At 40.5% G+C, this 19784-nt stretch overlaps 1 protein-coding gene across 1 annotated transcript in view; it reads right to left on the bottom strand.

The window, feature by feature from the left end:
- LOC122547230 (NADP-dependent malic enzyme-like) overlaps window positions 1-19784 on the bottom strand; it is a 434918-nt gene that overhangs the window by 176242 nt on the left and 238892 nt on the right. The window contains exon 6 of the mRNA XM_043685873.1: window positions 19143-19246. Coding sequence (XP_043541808.1) covers window positions 19143-19246 — 104 coding nt within the window. The remainder of the gene's footprint in view (window positions 1-19142; window positions 19247-19784) is intronic.

Genomic DNA, 19784 nt, shown 5'->3' with positions numbered 1-19784 from the left:
GGGTGGCTTGATAGAGGTGTACAAGATGATTAGGGGTTTAGATATGGTTGACCATGAGAACCTTTTTCCATGTATGGAGTCAGCTATTACGAGGGGACATAGCTTTAAATAAATTAAGGGGTGGTAGGTATAGGATGTTAGGGGTAGATTCTTTACTCAGCGAGTCGTGAGTTCATGGAATGCCCTGCCAGTAGCAGTGGTGGACTCTCCCTCTTTATGGGCATTTAAACGGGCATTGGATAGGCATATGGAGGATAGTGGGCTAGTGTAGGTTAGGTGGGCTTGGATCGGCGCAACATCGAGGGCTAAAGGGCCTGTACTGCGCTGTATTTTTCTATGTTCTATGTTCTAAATGAGTTAATAAATGCTGACTTTATATTTTGGAGCATGATGCAACAAGGATTTAAGGTTTTTTTGAAGTTCACAATTGAGTATTTAAATCGAAGAAATGACACAGTAGAAATTTATGTTAACACTTAACTGCAGGTGGTAAGATTCATTTTCAAGTCAAATCTTTTTTGCAATCTATCACTCTGTGTGGTTAGTGATGATACCGGCCCAAGAATGAATTGAAGTGTTGATTTCATTTAATTTCTCAAATAACATTCCATCTACCAGAAGAGCCCAATGGAATCCTTTGGAAAAAGTCCCTTTGAAGACCAATATAAAACAGTAGTTCACTCAATCCAAAAAGAAAGTGGGGTGGGCAGAAGAGAGAAACCACCTACATCATAAGACTTACTACCTGTTGCAAAAATCATGTTAAAAGAAATCACAACACCAGGTTATAGTCCAACAGCTTTATTTGGAAACACCAGCTTTCAGAGCGCTGCTCCTTCATCAGGTGGTTGACAACTATCTGATGAAAGGAGCAGTGCTCCGAGAGCTAGTGCTTCCAAATAAAGCTGTTGGACTATAACCTGGTGTTATAGGATTTTTAAATTTGTTCATCCCAATTCCTGAAGGGCTTATGCCCGAAACGTCGATTCTCCTGCTTCTTGGATGCTGCCTGACCTGCTGCACTTTTCCAGAACACATTTTTCAGCTCATCCCAGTCCAACACCGGCTCCTCCACATCATGGCAGAAATTATGAGCCATGTGGCATGACAGGTTTATCAGTGCAAAGCAATCTTAACATACTGGACATTAATGACTGAACTGGGTCTAAAACAAGCAGAAGACATTTTTGCATCTAGCTTTAAAGCAGCAAAATATTGTTTTGGGATACAGACTGCATTACTGTAACAGTAGCATTGGTGAAAAGTAAAAATCCTGCAAGCATAAACAGCAAGTATGTTGTAAAATCAGCCTCCTGCTCAGGAGGCAATTAAAAGCAATTAAAACCCAAAAGAGAAATCTTATCAATTTATTCCAATTAAGTGTTTCTTTTTATCTCTTTTGACATAATAAAAGGCTCAATTCTTGAACAACATACAGAGACAAATAGATAATCTGAACAAATTGAATGCTAGTAAAGCATTGTGTAATTGGGAAAATTGCATCTTGGAAATCAAGTCATTAGATAGCAAGTTGGAATGTCAGTCGTGGCCATCATTTTCTGAAGAAATTTATGGTTAAGCTGTCATGCTTTTTCCACTGAAAAATCCATAGCAGGAAGAAGTCTTAGTACTGATTTCATTCTAAGTACAGTTATTTTATTCCAGCAACCTGCCTGGCAGATGGAATGAATGCCAATATTCTGAAGTTGATGCAACAGCTTAAGATTTTTATTTTCAGTGTTGGGAGGAAATGAATAACCATCTGTGCAGCAACAATCACATCTAGAACTATGTTGTAGTACCTTGATACTTGGAGAAAAAAAATCTAAATTTCTTCAAAACTTCTAAAACTTTGTGTCACTAGAAAATCCATCTTCAATTAATAATCTACGGATGAAATTCCCACGCAAAGCAGTAAAATTCAATGGGATATGGAGAAAGATTTATTTCATATTCATTTACATCTGGGCAACAATCTAATGTGACAAGATTTTGTAGTTATATAGTACCAAGAATGAAGAAAGCATCTCAAGGCACTTCTCAGGGACAATGCCAAAGAAAAAGTTAAGTTAGGCATCATAAGTTGATCTTCATGTAGATAACCAAAGATTTTGTTTTTAAAAGATTTCTAGTAGCATCAAAACAGGACAAAAAAAAACAAGAAAAAAGGTACAGAAGCTGAGAGAGCCAACTTCAAAGTTTAGGACCTTGGCAGCTGAAGATACACTTATCAATGACCGTGCAATAAAATCAAAATGCTCAAGAGGACAGAACTGAAAAAGAGCCAATCTTTCGGAACAATTGTAAGTCTGGCAGAAATTACAGAAAGAGAAGGCTAACATGGTGTCAATCATAACAGCCACTACAATAACAACTTGTTTGTTGATTGACATGGGTAAAAGAAAAAAAAAGTAGCAAAAGCAGAAATGAAGTCCAAATTGCCACATCACTGTCCTTCAGCATCAAAGTACAATCACATACCACAACTCCCAAATTCAACAAGCATTTGTTTCAAAAGTAGCTAAAATACTTTGCATTCTGATACTGTGGAAACAGTTGCATAACAACATAAATAGAGGCACCATTTTACAGTGCAGAAAGTTAGAAAATACCAAAGACCCTAGGTCACAAAGGTAGCTTTTGACATTACTTTTAAAAAGTAGAAAGGAAACAGAGGTGGAGCAGTTCAAGCAGTGGATCATAGAATTGAGAGAGAAATATCCGTATTCTTTTACCTCCCACTTTCTCACCATCCAAGGTCTCTCACACTCCTGCGAAATAGCGACTTCCCTCAATTTAACAGAGACATGATAGGAGCTAGGAGCAAGGAGCAGCCATTCAGCTGCTCCAACATTCATCATGTTCATGGCTGATTATCCAAATTAATAGCCTAATCCAGCTTTCCTCCCCCCCCTTCCATACATAACCTTTGGTCCCATTCGCCCCATGTGCTATATCTAGCTACCCACTGAATACATTCAATGTTTTGGCATCAACTACCTAATGCAGCAATGGATTCCACAGGCTCACCACTCTTTGGGTAAAGAAATGAACATTGGTTAGGCCACTGTTTGAATATTGTGTGCAATTCTGGTCTTCTTCCTATCGGAAAGATGTTTTGACACTTGAAAGGGTTCAGAAAAGATTTACAAGGATGTTGCCAGAGTTGGAGAATTTGAGCCACAGGGAGAGGCTGAACAGGCAGGGGCTGTTTTCCCTGATGAGCTGCCAGAAGATGTGATGGAGGCTGGTACAATTACAACATTTAAGAGGCATTTGGATGGGTATATAATTAGGAAGGGTTTGGAGGGATATCGGCCGGGTGCTGGCAGGTGGGACTAGATTGGGTTGGGATATCTGGTCAGCATGGACAGGTTGGACCGAAGGATCTGTTTCCATGCTGTACATCTCTACGACTCTAAATATCTCATCAGTCCTACATGGTCCACCCCAAATCTTCAAACTATGACCCCTGGTTCTGGATGCTTGCCACATGGTTGTGCCAACTTGCAGGGGTGGATGGTTGTCTTAGTTTGCAAACCTGACTGAGTTTCAAGAGGCATGTCATTTTACTTATCCACATCACTCCCATTCTGAACTCTGTCCTTGGTCTACTGCAACATTTCAAATGGAGTTCTATGGGACCACAAGGAATTGCACCTTTTCCTTCAACTAGGCACCTGACAGATTTCTGGGCTCAAATGCACTCAATAACTTTAGATCACACCTCTGCCCTCATTTTAATGCATTTGTGTTGCATTGGGTTTTTTTTTTATTTATTATTTCATTTACGTTGAGACGAAAGCCTTACACACCTGTAAATAAAACTCATTTCTTTACTTATTCCACTACGACTTCACTTTGACTTTGCAACTCGAAATCTTACCATTTATTCTATCTCAAAGAATCAGAGTGACAGAGGCTTTACAACATGGAGAGGGGCCCTTTGGCCCATCATGTCTGTGCCAGTCAGCAAACATTCATCTTTTTTAACCTCATTATCCAGCACATGGTCTGTAGCCTTGTATGCTATGTCACTTCAAGTGTGCATCTGAATGGCATTTAAACTGTTCTTCAACTCTTCCCCTGTCCTATTGCATAGCTTCTCCTTTTATCCTTATTCCCACCCTTCTCGATGTATTTTTGTTAATGAAAGCCAATAACATTACTGACGTCACTTAAAGCTGAGAGTTCACAGCTTCTTCTGTTCTTATGATAGAGGGGGAACAGAGAGAGAGGCAGCATCAAGAATTGTGGAATGATGAGCCATGTAAAATTGCATAACAGCTTGGAAGAATTGGAGGAAGAGAAAGTTAATAACATTGAATGCAAAAATCTAACGCAGGGAAGTGAGGATTGGAGAAATGGGAAGCATTACATGGCGAAAACCTGGAGACAAATATCTACCTTTTCAACAAGGTATTACTTAGAATGGGAGGCTGGCATGGCAATATTGAACTAAGTGATAAAAACTTGGATAAATAGAAGAGTAGGAATGTAGGCAAACAATGCTACCGAGGCAGAAAGAATCTTCATCATCCAGAATAATGCAAAGGTCTGAAGTTCAGCTCATGGTCAAACATGGATGGGGCAGGGAGTGGGTTGTGGTAAGTAGAACTAATCAAGTTGCACTGGCAGAGAGTCAGGAAGGAAATGCAGTAACTTACCAAGGGAAAAGATTATATGAATTTGCTTCCATTAACCTTTCTGTCATTGCTTTATTGTCTAAATATTCATTGTCAAAAAGTGTGGTGCAAGTAAAGCACAGCAGGTCAGGCAGCATCCGAGGAGCAGACAGACATTTCAGGCAAAAGCCATTCATTAGGAATGAATCAATTTATTTCTCAGCATTAGACAATAATTCACAAACCTAAACAGAAATTTCTGGAAAAGCTCAACAGGTCTGGCAGAACGCTGAGGAAGGGTGACTGGCACCCGAAACATTAACTGCGATTTCTCTCCATAGATACTCCCAGACCTGCTGAGCTTTTCAGCAATTTCTGTTTTTGTTTGATTTACAGCATCCACAGTTCTTTCAATTTTTGTAAATTAGTTCATAGGGTTTTTTTTAAATCCATCTGCCTTAAACAGGAGAGTCATTTAGTTACAGATGCTTCCCCACAAAGAAGAGTTTTTTTATTTACGCTCTCAAAGCCCTATATGAATCTGAACAAGTTATTAAACATCCCATAATTTCCAGTGGCCGTTTACAGGCACTGGTCGACTTTTATCTTTTCCTTTACAACAGAAGGATAGAGCTAAAGGCATGAAACTGGTTTGAATGTCACTGAGATGTTAATGGACTGGATGCATACCACCCACAAACTTGAAGGTGTAGATTCTCTACGTTTAAACGCTTCTTTTATGGGTAACAAAACTCACTGTGGTAAGTAATAAGTTCTCATGGTTGTTGCATTGTTGAATGCAGGGGTTCCGTATTAATTATCTTATTTAGGATACTAAGGCGAACACTTAGTAGTAAGGCAGTGAATCATTCCTGTATCTTTCTTGCAGAATATACATGGGGAGCTGAATCTTAATTTTCCTTGGCTAATCTCCTGGTGCCATTATGTGGGCTGAAGACTGCACTGCCTTCCTCCTCAACTTTCCTCTACATTTCTGACCATCCTCTTACTGGGTGCAGAATCCTCTTCATCCAAGGAATTCTTCTCATCCAGATTCAACTGCTGTTAATGTTGGAGGACATTTCCAGAACATGCTAATAGCCCTTCTTATTACTGATCTGTCCCCCATCCTCTCCAAGACTCTAGCTCAGTGAATGCTGTACAGCTGACCGCTTAGAGACATGGGGTCAATGATCAGTTGCAATTGCAGTCCCTTCCCTTGAAGGCTGAATTCCTCTCCCTTCCTCCCTCCCAGTAGCAAACAGTAATACTGCCATAAAACTGCAACATAAACAATTCAGCCTCTCTTTGGAAATGTGTGGATGCACTTCAATGATGCAGAAGCAGAAAGATATCCCATAGAGTTTTAAAAAAAAAAATCATTCATGGAGTGACGATGTCACTGGCTAGGCCAACATTATTCATACCTAATTACCCAGAGGGCAATGAAAAGTCAATCACATTGCTGTGGGTGTGGAGCCTGCCGCTAAACAGTCAATTAGATTCCAGTCCTCTCAAGTAAAATAAATTCTAACTTTAACCTATCATTGCAAAATCAAAAAGAACTTCCTTCTTTAGAAATAAATGGCAAAAAGGTTATACTTTCAAGATATTTGCAAGAACGCTGAACTGCATCATACATAATTCTGCAAACCTAAATCAGTTTGAAATATTTTTCATAAGTCTACACCTCTTAACCAGGAAGTGGGAATAAAATGTGTCAAAATCTATGCAACTTGTGGCCACAGAAGGCTGTGGAGGCCAAGTCATTGAGTGTATTTAAGACAGATTCTTGATTAGTAAGGAGTTCAAGGGTTACAGGGAGAAGGCAGGAGAATGGGGTTAAGAAATGTATCAGTCAGTCAGGATTGAATGGAAGAGGATTCAGCAGACCCAATGGCCTAATTCTGCTCCTTTGTCTTTTCATTTAAAGTTTCAATGGTGTATGCTAGTTGACTGGTGTTCAAAGTACTCTGTCTAACCAGCCTCCAAAATTTACACACAAATGGCAGCATATTGTGTGCCTCACAAATTAATCGACATACTATTTTGATGTAAACAAGAATTGTTTTCCAGCATGCTTTGCCAAACCAAATTGAGGTTGGCAGTTATTTCATTTGTAAGGGCTCAACTTACTTGAATAGCTGGCAATTAATCTGGTATCAACCACTTGGCCAATTAGGTTGAGTAATTAGATCCTTGATTGCTCTAACTTATGACCCAAGTTCTGCAGTCAAAAGTCAATGAAATTGCAAATTGAAAGAAAAAGGATAAAATATTTAAAAGAACATAAATCCACCATTTCTATTCAGATGTAGAAAGTATGAATAGGATATAAATTAGGAGATTTATTTAAATTATACAACTACTACCCACATTCTTCTGATGCCTTTCATGAATGCTGTCCATGCAAGATCCTGCAAAGCCCGTGGAAAGTGTGCATTACCAACAGTGCTTCACAGGACTGGTCAGAAATACTTACAGGATTTTGTGATGTTTAAGAATAGCAGGACTTTTATTTCATCTTCTAGATATGCTCTGTGCCTGAGTGGCAGTAGGACAGTAGAAAAACACACAGCAAATGATGATGAGACTGCTAAAGACATCCTAAGAACGTACACCGCATTGTACAGTAAGAATGGGCTGGAACAAGAGAGACCGGGACACTGGGGGAATCTTGCTGTCCAATGGTCTGCATGGGATGGGAGATTCCAAGTCTCATTTTCCATTAAATTAGTCAACACATACATGGATAATTTGAAATCAAATGTAAGCACTAAAATTAAATTGTTATGTTGAAGTTATACAAAATAAGCTGAATTATTAAAACTGACAAGTGTAAATGTTAAACCCAACAGCCAAAGAAGCAATGTTTGTACATGATAGCATTAATCATAATTCAAGGTAATAATGCTTTGATTTCCTGGAAAAGATTTGTTCAGAATTTTGATGTCATAAAAAAGAGAAAGGAAGAACTAATGTGAATTTAGGAAAGTGCAAACCTTTTACAGCTAATTTAGTGCTTTTCAAGTATAGCCACCTGCTGCAATGTAAAACAACTTCCAACTTACTAAGATTCCACAATAAAATAATAATTAGAAAATCTGAAGTGATGTTTATCAAGAGATAAATAACGGCCAGGTGACAAAGCAAACTCCCCAATTCTTCCTTGAATAATGCCACAGCAAGTCTTATACACAACTGACAGGATGAATAAAATCTCTCTAAAATGCCATGCAAAAGGCATCTGAGTGCACTACGCTCAATACTGCTTTGAAATGGCAGCCTAGATTATCTTCTGGATTGGGAATTTGGCCTATGCTCATCTTTTCTGTTTACTCATTCATGGGAAGAATCATCCCTGACTAGGCCAGCACTTACAGCCCATTCCTGATTACCTGGCAGGCATTTCCTGCAGGTATGGAGGCCAGACTAGGTAAGTAAGTCCAATTCCCTTCCTTAAAAAGGGACATTAGTGAATCAGATAGGTTTCTATGACAATCAACAGTGGGTACATGGTCACCATTAGAGTTGTTTTTGAGTCCAGATGGTTTTAATGAAATTCAAATTTCACCACTTGTCGTGCTGGAATTCAAACCCACGTTCCCAGAACATTAGCCTAGGGTTCAGAATGGTTGATCCAAAGTCATTATCACATGCTGCCACCATCACCACACCTATGCTTTTGTTGGAATGTGTATTTTATGAATCAAATAGTAAATCATAAACACAACCTAAAAATCAAACATATACACTTTTCTTGTATAAGAAGAAAACTTTGATTTTAATATTTACAGAATAGTGGAGGAATACATTGGTGACAATACATATAACTATATAAAAGTGAAAGGAACTGCTTTCTGCAGCCAACAGCTCACTTCTGTGTTTCAGTGAGATTCCTTCAAGAAACTCACCTTTTAACAGGCTTGCCACCATGCTGAGAGATTCAAATGCATTAATTAAGTATCCAAGACAAAAGGAAATGTGCCACAGAAACAGCCAGTGTACAACTGGCCCGGCAAGTTTCTAGCAGGTTATGTCATATGACTAGGTTTGATTCATCCATAGAATGGAGGGTCACTTGCTTGGCCAGCATTCATTTTCCTTTGAGAAATTAATGGTAAAATGTCTTCTTGAACCACTGCAGTCAATTTGATGTAGATAGACCCATAGTACCATGAGAGAGGGAGTTCCAGGGATTTGACTCAGTGACACTGAAGAAAGGAGGATATCTTTCAAAGTCAGAATTTGGAGATGCCAGTGTTGGACTGGAGTGAACAAAGTTGAAAAATCACAATACCAGGTTATAGTCCAACAGGTTTAATTGGAAGCACTAGCTTTCGGGGCGTTCTGAAAGCTAATGCATCCAATTAAACCTGTCGGACTATAAGCCAGTGTCATGTGATTTTTACCTTTCCAAGTCAGGATGGTGTAGTTTGGAGAGGAACTTGAAGAAAGTGATGCTATTCCCATTCTTCTATTGTTCTTGGCTTTCTAGATAGTATTTATCACTGCTTCAGAAGGTGCGAAGAAGCCTTTGTAATTTCTGCACTGCATTGATTAGACTAGATTCCCTACAGTATGGAAACAGGCCCTTCGGCCTAACAAGTCCATAGTGACCCTCCGAAGATTAACCCACCCAGACTCATTCCCATCTGACTAATTCACCTAACACTATGGGCAATTTAGCACAGCCAATTCACCTGACCTGCACATCTTTGGAATGTGGGAGGAAACATGAGCACCTGCAGGAAACCCACGCAGACATGGGGAGAACTTGCAAACTCCACACAGATAGTTGCCAGAGGCAGAAATCTAACCCAGGTCCCTGGTGCTGTGAGGCAGCAGTACTAACCACTGAGCCACCGTGCCACTCGCCCCACTGAGCCATCATGCCGCATGGAAGTATTGCGAAGAACTGGTAGTGGAGGGACTGACTGTTTGTGGACATGTTGCCAATCAAGCAGACTGCTGTGTCTGGCCGGTTTTGTGTGTGAAGCACTCACCAGACACAAAGGGCGGGGTTCTGATACTTCTAACTTGTACCTTGTAGATGCTGGGCAGTTTTTGGGAAGTCAGGACATGGGTTGCTCACTGCAGAATTCCTGGTCTTTGACCTGTTTTTATAGTCACTATGTTTATATGGCTAGTCCATAATAGTTGCTCAAAAGGTAAATCCCAAGATGTTATTTAGTAATAGTAATGTCATTAAACGCCAAGAGGAGATTTTCTCCTATTGGAGATGGTCACTTACCACTTGTTAACCCAACATTGATATTGTTCAGGTCTTGGTGGACTTGGACATGGACCGCTTCAGTATCTGACAAGTTGAGATTGGTGCAGAGTACTGTGCAATCATTGGCAAACATCCCAATTCGGTCATGACGACAGACAGAAGGTTATCAATGAAGCAGATGCAGGAGAGATGTCCTGAAGCATTGATGACTGACCAACAACCACAACTATCTTCCTACATGCCAGGTATGATTCCATCCAGCGAAGAGTTTTTCTTTGATTTCTGTTAACTCTGAGGTTGTCAGGGCTTTTTGATGCAACACATTGTCAAACGCAGACTTTGTGAAGAGCCGTCATTCTCACCTCATCTCTGGAATTCAACTCTATTGCCCACATTTGAATCAAGGCTTTACTGTGAACAAGAGCTGAGTGGCCCTGGCAGAACCCAAACTGGACGTTACTAAGCAGGTGCTGCTTGATAGCACTGTTGATGACGCCTTAATGATCGAGAGTAAACTGGTGGAGCAGTTATTGCCCGATATGGAATTTTGTTTTTGCACAGGACATGTCTGGGCAATTTTCCACACCGTTAGGTAGATGCACGAGAATAGCCTAGCGAGTGGTTTAGCATCCTCTAGTGCACTACTAGTCTTCAGTACTATTGTCAGAATACTGACAGGGCTGGTTAAGGCTGGACAGGCATAGATGCAGCTGAGCAGTTTCTTCAAGAAATATATTCTTAATATATTTATTTCACTATATAAAATACTAGGCAGGGCTTGTGTGATATGTTAAGGATAAGGGCAAGCTTTCCATTTGCCAAAGATAGCATCTTGCTGGAAGGTTTAAAACAGATTGAGGCAATGGTTATGGAATTTGTATAAACACGTTTTATTTTCAGACATCATAACGCCAAGAAAACCAAATACTTTTTCCAGGTTTAGCAAATGCTTCCAAACAAATATGAATAAGATCATTTTTGGATTGCTCCATACCGCAGTCACAAATTATATGGTAACCTGGGACAGAAATATCCATTTTAAAAAAAAGACATTAAATGAAGTATAAGCAGACTCATTTTATGAAGTGAATATTATTTGATCATTGACCTTAGATGATCACTACAGTTGATTGTAAAATTATAACCGTGAAGCTTATTCAAGTACGACTTATATTTCCTTGTACCCAACCGAACCAGAGGAATACAAGCTGTATATGCACTCAAGACATCATGTCCAGATCAGTTATACTATACACACCCCATTTAAATTGCAAGGTTGTTAATTAGAATGGTGTCAAGGATTGGGTTCATAGGGTTGGGCCCAACGTTGCATTAGATATATTTAAATAAGCTGCTTATTGAAACATGCCAAGATATTGTTCCCCACAAACAGAATGCAAAAACACATCCATGATTATGTATACTTAAATAAATTCCAATTTGGATCAGAGTGGTGCTGGAAAAGCACAGCAGGTCAGGCAGCATCCGAGGAGCAAGAAAATCGACGTTTCGGGCAAAAGCCCTTCATCAGGAATAGAGGCAGGAAGCCTCCAGGGCAGAGGTGTGTGTGTGTGTGTGTGTGTCTCTCTGTCTGTTGCGTGTGTGTGTGTCTGTCTGTGTGAATGGGGATGGAGGTGATCGGTCAGAGGGGAGGGTGGAGTGGATAGGTAGGAAGGGAGATTGGCAGGTGGGACAGGTCATGGGAACAGTGCTGAGCTGGAAGGTTGGAACCAGGGTAAGGTGGGGGGAGGGGAAATGAGGAAACTGGTGAAGTCCACATTGATGCCCTGGGGTTGAAGTGTTCTGAACCAGATGATGAGGCGTTCTTCCTCCAGGTGTCGGGTGATAAGGGAGCGGTGATGGAGGAGGCCCAGGACCTACATGTCCTCGGCAGAGTGGGAGGGGGAGTTGAAATGTTGGGCCACCGGGTTGATTGGTGCGGGTATCCCGGAGATGTTCCCTAAACCGCTCTGCTAGGAGGCATCCAGTCTCCGCAGTGTAGAGGAGACCGCATCGGGAGCGACGGATACAATAAATGACATTGGTGGACGTGCAGGTGAAACTTTGATGGACGTGGAAGGCTCCTTTGGGGCCTTGGATGGAGGTGAGGGAGGTGGTGTGGGCGCAGGTTTTGCAATTCCTGCGGTGGCAGGGGAGGGTGGGTTGTTGGGGGTGGGCGTGGACTTGACCAGGTAGTCACAGAGGGAACGGTCTTTGCGGAAAGCGGAAAGGGGTGGGAAGGGAAATATAATCCCGGTGGTGGGGTCAGTTTGAAGGTGGCTGAAATGTCGGTGGATGATATGGTTCATGCGAAGGTTGGTAGGGTGGAAAGGGAGGACCGGGGGGTTCTGTCCTTGTTACGGATGGAGGGGTGGGGTTTGAGGGCGGAGATGAGAGATGTGGATGAGATACGTTGGAGGGCATCTTCAACCATGTGAGAAGGGAAATTGCGATCTCTAAAAGGAGGCCGCCACCTGGTGCGAATACTGACCTAACACCATGTAAATTTTTTCTCAGGTATGTCCTAACTATAATAAAGAAGAAAAATCTCTCAGCTAATGAGTGTTTATTAGCCTACTTTTAAGCAAATTATCTGGGCCAGCAACTGGACCCGCTCACCCTAACTAACCATCTCAAACACAGCACAAAATTTCTATCTTTACAGTTAAAGTGGAGTATAAAAACCAAGATCAATCCCATTAAGTAAACAGTTACTTGAGGAATCTGATCAACAGTTCAATCGTGAAGAGTATTAAAAGATGACTGGGTTAACATGCAGCCCTGAAAATTACATTGAACGCCTGACTTAACCAATATGGTAATTAGAGATTTCCATACTTGTTCTTCCAAAACCATAATGGCATAAACCGGACTGGTGGTGCAGAAAAGTATTATAATACACTATTTCTTATGGAAGGATTAAAAGTGTGGGAAAAAAAAACCTATCTGCCTAAATCCATTATTCTGAATGATCAGAAATATACTGAGGGGTAAAAAAAAAAAGAGATAAGTAACTTGAACAGCAATAATCCAGTTGGACAGGAGGACATGTTTGGGCTGCTTCCTCACAATGAACACCTTAGCAATGGCATTAAAGCAAAAATTAAAAATCACAACCATACGGCATACCCCAAAATTCATTTGCAAGGTGATGTAGATTATAGGTGATTTTGGCTGAAAGTAGTTACTGCGCCATAGGCCATGGCACATCAAAGGCTATAGTTTCACTTCCCATTAGTCAGAGAGAATTGGGTTTGGTTCCCACTGGTAAGTCAAGCTGAAGGTTACACACGTCCAGCAACAGAATCTATTTATTCTGAATTGGAAGAAAATAGAAACAGGAACTTTAAGACATACAGGCAGACAAACATTCATGCGGGTTATATCATGGGTCCATGCGGTTTCTGCAGGCTAGCACAAGTATTCAAAAGGTGTTCTTGAGAGATCTACTTTAAAATAAATTGAAAGATAACAGATTCTAAATTCTGCCAGAACCTATTAAGGTCTTTATTTTGGGAAATCTTCATAACTCCACAACCTATGCAATGGGTCATATACAGGTCTCCCCTGACCATACGGCAAGCTTCCCAAAACAGAATGCTGGAAACCACCTCTTGGATTTCTGACAGAACAAGAAATTGCCTCAGCATCATTGTCTTCTCTTTGAAGCGGGTGTATGAATAGTCCTTTATAGAGTCAGAGTCATACAGCAAGGAAACAGACCCATTTGTCCAACGAGCCCATGCCAAACATAATCCCAAACTAATAGTCCCGTCTGCCTGCTCCTGACCCATATCCCTCCAAACCTTTCCTATGCACCTTAATTCTTTTCAACATTGTAATTGTGCCCACATCCACCACTTCCTCAGGAAGTTCATTTCACAGGTGAACCACCCTCGAGAAAAACATTTGCCCCTCATGTCTTTTTTAAAAAAAACTACCATTAACTCTATCTACACCCCTCATTATTTTATAAACTTCTATAAGATCACCTCTCAACTCCAGTGAAAAAGTCCCAGCCTTTCTTTATAATTCAAACCTTCCATACTTGGCAACATCCTGGTAAATCTCTTCTGAACCCTCTCCAGCTTAATAATATCCTTCCAATAACTGAGTGACCAGAACTGGACACAGCATTGGAGAGATATGGGTCAGGAGCATGCAGGTGAGACTAGTTTAGTTTGAGATTACGTTCAGCATGGGCTGGTTGGAATGAAAGGCCCGTTTCTGTGCTGCATGGCTCTATGACTCTCTAAATAAGAGGCCTCCATGATGTCCTGTACAACCTCACCATGACTTTCCAACTCCAATGCTCAAAAGGACTCAGCAATGAAGCAAGTGTGCCTTTTTAAATCACCCTGCCTATATGAGCCAAACTTCAAAGAATTATGTACCTGCACCCCTAGGTCCCCCTGTTCTACAACACTACTATTACTGTATAAGCGTTACGATTGCTTGTTGTTCCAAAATACAAATCTCATTTATCCAGATTAAACTCCATCTGTCCATTAACCCATTTGATTAAGATCCCTTTGTGATCTTAGGAAACCTTCTTCACTGTCTACTGTGCCACCAAATTTGGTGCTATTCGCAAATTTGTTTCCCACACCTTCTATGCAAACTAATTGGCTGAAAATGTTTAATTTAACTATTTTTAAAAAATTTTTAGTTATTAACCTTTTGTTCAAATTAACTATTACAAAATACGATTTTATAGAATCATTAAGTGTGATACCAAAGGAAATAAAGTTGAAATTGCATTGTGGATTAATGGCTATCCTGATGATTCACCTTCATATATAAAAAGGCTCAACAACTGTTCCAAGGGAAGCAACAATTTGTTCAAAACATAAGAACTATGATTTGTGCTAAAAGTTGAATTAACCCACTGTAATTGTTGCACACACAGCCTAACACCTTGGAAGTGAAAGTAATTCTAGGATTCCACCAAGGATCTGAATTGTGCTCACAAGACTGTTCCTTGAGAGATGAGACAGGAGGTCATCTTGCTCAATTTAAGCAGGTATAGTTGGAAGTGGTAAATAAGGTCAGCAACTAGGAGTGCCTGCACCCAGTGATGCAAGAAACTTACTCCTCTTACCTGAGCAAAGAGGGTCATTATGACCCCAAAACCCAGAGGGCAGGCTTCCATCTCTGCAGCCATCAGTGCACACACTAGCTGAGCAGTACTCATTGTCCACCTGAACGTGGGACCAGAGTGTACCTGGGATAACACAGAATCATGGAACCCCTGCAGTGCTAAAAAAGGCTATTTGTCCCATTGAGTCTGCACCAACCCTCCAAAAAGCATCCCATCCAGATCCACCTTGCCACGATGCTCGTAACCTTCATTTCCCGTGTCTAATCCTAGACAATGGGAAAACAAAGAATGACCATTCCACCTAACCTACACATCTGAATTCTGGAAGGAAAAGGGAGTACCCAGTGGAAATCCATGCAGATGTATGGAGAACATACAAACTCCACACAGGCAGTTCACAGTTCACCCAAGGCTGGTCCCCAACCCGGCTTGTGGTGACATGGTGGCTCAGCAGTTAGCATTGCTGCCTCAGTGCCAGGGACCAGCCTCAGATTAATTCCAGCCTCAGGCCACTGTCTGTGTGGAGACTGAACATTCTCCTTGTGTATGCATGAGTTTCCTCTGGGTGCTGCAGTTTCCTCCCACAATCCAAAAACATGCAGGTCAGGTGAACTGACCATGCTAACTTACCCATAGCGTTCAGATGTGTGGGTTAGGTGCATTAGTCTGGGGGAAAATATACAATAATAGTGTATGGGAATGGTTCTGGAGGGTCAGTATGGAATGGACAAGCCAAATGGCCTGTTTCCACACTGGAGGGATTCCATGATTCTACGATCAGTGCTAACCACTGAGCGACCATGCATGACCTATCAGTTGTGCTTATAATCCTGATGCCGAGGAGTTGGCAGCACAAACATATCTCATCTCATTTAGATAAGTTACTGAAATTGGAGGAGGATGTAAGCATTGAATTCTCACTCTCTCTTTCCCCCCCCCCCCCCACATAACTTGCCCTTCCACATGACATTAGGGAGAGGCAGCAGCACAGTATCACGAGAATGGTGTTGTTGAAGGAAGCAGACGATACAGAGATGATAATGTCTGTCGAAGAGTATGAAAAGATAGAAAAGGGATAGAGTGCACTGCTCTATATCTGACAGAATGCTAACAAATCAGCTGGAAGCCTCAACTCTACAAGCAGGTCTGCTATCATAGGAGATGTCTCATGATCTGCTGAGGTCTCCTGCGGAGGTGGAACATGACACTCCCACTGGAACAACACTGGGACCTGACGGAAACAAAAATCAGCAGAGCCAGCACCATCACTTCAATCAATTAGACTCGCCATCAGCAGATATGGTTATATCACAGAGCCCTCGGACACAGCTAGAAAGAAAGAGCTGAGACAGTCACAGAGGATGATGACAATGCCACTCCTCGTAGCCATCTCCATGCCCATCTAACACAGGGGCATTTAACTGTGTGGCAGGACACTATGATGGAAGGTGCCTTTGCAGTGATACTGCATAGTAATGCAGCCACTAACACCTTAGCTACAGACACTTCGCTACCTCCAACTCCTCCTCGGTTTTTGGGGGGAGGGGGGGGAGAAGCTCTGTGTCGAAGTGGTTCAGGGTGTAAAGCTCAACACCTCAGTAAAAGCATTGAATGAATCACTGGGGTATGAACAACTTGTAACTGAACACACACCGTTCACTAACCATACTGGAAATGTTGAGCCAGGAACTCAGGCATGAAATACAATTAAATGGTAAAAGTAGAAATGATGGAAGAAGTGGTCATTGAGACAGGACAGAGATCACTGAACAAACCGGGCATCATGCACTGGTGATTCCAATGGATCTAATATAGGATGAGTCTTCAAAGGGCATGTTCACACAGACAAGCAAAGGTGAGTTAAGCAAGTAGCCCCACTAGATGATTGGTGCTGAAACAAAAGATGGCAAGTTTAACTCTAAAGCAATTAGCAATTACATTCCTAACTTATTCTATTGTCTTAAGGGCACAAACACATGGCACTTTTTTTAAAAAAAGTGTTTGATTTCACGGAGTTCCAGTGAAGTCTGCATTTTGGAATTGTTCACTCTGAAAAGTAATGTTTACATTTAATAAATGAGCTGCTCAAACTCAATTCCAAAAACTTTTTCTTGGAAACTATTTGGAATACAGCTAGTTATTGTCTTGATTAACTTTTGCAGCTGCTTTTGAACAATAAACTGGATGTCCCTTTGCCATCTGGTGCAAATACATGCAGTCATTAGTTTATTTCAGATAATTCAGGCAATGCTCCTTCTGGAATTGCCACAATATGGAAACAAAACAATTCTTGCCAGCAAAGCAGTGCTCAACTTCAAAGTGGGGCTTACAGAGCTTTACACAAACTTGATGAACTTGGACTAACCAAGTTAAGATGACAACAAACTCATTACAGAGTGTGTTCACCAAACCAGAAATTTCAACAGTCAACACTACACCAGAAGCTTTTCTATAAACTCTACTTCATTTTTACCGTATCAGTTAACTCATCATAAGTTAAGTTCTCACATTGGCAAGATAGCAAACACATATAGCCAACTGTTAAACTACAGTGTATGGCAATAATTGGAAATTATTATTGATTACTAAAAATATACATCAAATATGCAATCAGAATGAGATGTTGTGTGACAGCAAGACCTGCATCACATCCAGCAGGCATAACAAGATTAAACCTTTCTACAATACCACCTTTGATTGTAAACAGAAGACAATTCTTGGCATGAAAGTCCTTAAGAAAACTAAATTGCTAATAACTTTCAGCGAAGTGAAACGTCCAGTGGCTTGACCATCTTTTTGGATTGTAGACGGTCATATTTTGAAGGATCATCTGTATGGGGAACTTGCCGATGCTCTCCCAGGCTGCCCAGCCATCCCAGGCTAAGGTTTAAAGATTGGAAAACTCCTCACATCAATATCACAAGTTTCACCTTACATTAAAGTGAGGTGCTGTATCAGGTAGTTGAAGGGGCTAAAGAGAGGTGGCTGAGAAGGAGAGGAGAGTAATGCACACAAGACTTCAAGAGATGTTAAATATTGTGTCCACCTCTTCATCTGGCTTTGTGCTGTTCCTTTGGACCATTGGTCTCAAGGACTGTTGCCCAGAAACTAGACTCTTCAGCCACTCAATATTGCAAAGTGGCAAATCAACAAAGCTTCTTTGGTTTTTGCACCTTCGTTTTTCAGGATGCATGGTTGTCAGCAAAGAACAGCATAAGAATGAAGAAGATTAATATAATGATACATTTTCCCATTAACTGGAAATTCTGGAAAACCAGAAATAAACAATGTTTAAATCCTACTTTTCTAAGAGATCTATTTTTGCTACTGTATATTATTTAATTATAAATGAAGTTAACAGCTCAAGAGGATATTTTGACGGAATATTCTGTTAATTTTAGTATGGTATTTATCAATAAAAATCTTAGAACTAGACTATGATTACGTCAAGTGCTAATGTTAAAGGAGAAAGCGTGGAAAGCGTGGAGAACTTACAGAAACGGATAATAGTTTTCTCCTTTTAACTGTCCTATGCTGGAAAATGCTTGAACTGCAAGAATGGGCCAGCTGTAATTAATCTAAAAGACACCAAAATCATATGTTAAACTCAGTTCCCAAATTAAAAATGTCCCCCACTCTTCAGTAGTTTTATTTAAATGTGCTCCACGAAAGGAAATATATGAAAATTAATTGACATTAAAAGGTTATGTAAAATTTAAATGTGGCCCACTTTCCCAGAAGAATCAGGAAACGAGTGCATATTTGGCAGTACACTTGCGAAATAGCAGATTCAGCAGATTGTGGGTGAAACGGTTCAATGTACTGAGATTCAGTTCCTATGAACAGGAATTTGTGGGTGAAACCACTAAGAACAGACTGATGAGCAAGTTTTCCTACACACTAGGCAGACTATAATGGAATTTGATCATGTGAAAGAAAGCCACTGAGGACGACTAAAGTTACATGAACAGGGGGAAAAAATATTTTCACCCAACAGGCTCCAGAATTGTCTGGAAAGTTTCAGGGTAAATCTCAAAAGTAAATTTGTAATATATCTATTAACAACAGGAAATAACCAAATCTTATAGAGGATATCACAGAAGGAAAAAAGGCACACTGGTTAAATTCTCCCATATATTGGAAAGAAGGAAATTACTGTTTATATACAGATTACATGTACCTTTCAGTCACAGCTTGCATAAACTCATCCAAAAGATCATCATACACTTGACCTCTCACTCTCTTCTGTCTTAATCCAATGTACAATGGATCTTTCAGCAATTCCTGGCAAATAAAAAAAAGTTTTAGTTTTCCATCAAGTCAATAATAATAAATCTATTATTATAATCATTCTTAAAATTGTTTATACATTATTGTAATCTCATCTTTGGCAACGACAATGTATATCAAAACAGGAAGCCGCAAGGATATCTCAAAATATGAAAATTTGGTTTAGGCTCAAGAATTCAACCACAACAGAACAAAAAATGACAAAGCCATACTTGATTTTTATTTTGAATTCACATTTAACAGTAAATCTACTGGTAGTGTTTAATTACCAAAGACAGGCAGTATGTAAGAGTTGTACTCCTGGACTTGAGGACACAACCCGAATTGACACCTCAAAGTTGAATTGAGGGAAAGCAGCATCACAGGAATGGCTCTTTCTACTGAAATGTTCAGCTGAAACCCCTCACTGCATACACAATTGGGACTGAGTAGGGAACCTGACACCCAGATCGTTTTCAGCTCTCAACTCTGCACTGCTGTTTTAATGTGCAAAGCCTCTGATTAGGCTGGAGGTAAGCCTGACATTGTTTAA

This window comes from Chiloscyllium plagiosum, chromosome 3, assembly GCF_004010195.1.
Source record: "Chiloscyllium plagiosum isolate BGI_BamShark_2017 chromosome 3, ASM401019v2, whole genome shotgun sequence".
Taxonomy (NCBI): Eukaryota; Metazoa; Chordata; class Chondrichthyes; order Orectolobiformes; family Hemiscylliidae; genus Chiloscyllium; species Chiloscyllium plagiosum.
The sequence above is the reverse complement of the archived record's forward strand: the minus strand, read 5'-3'. Positions and strand labels throughout refer to the sequence as shown.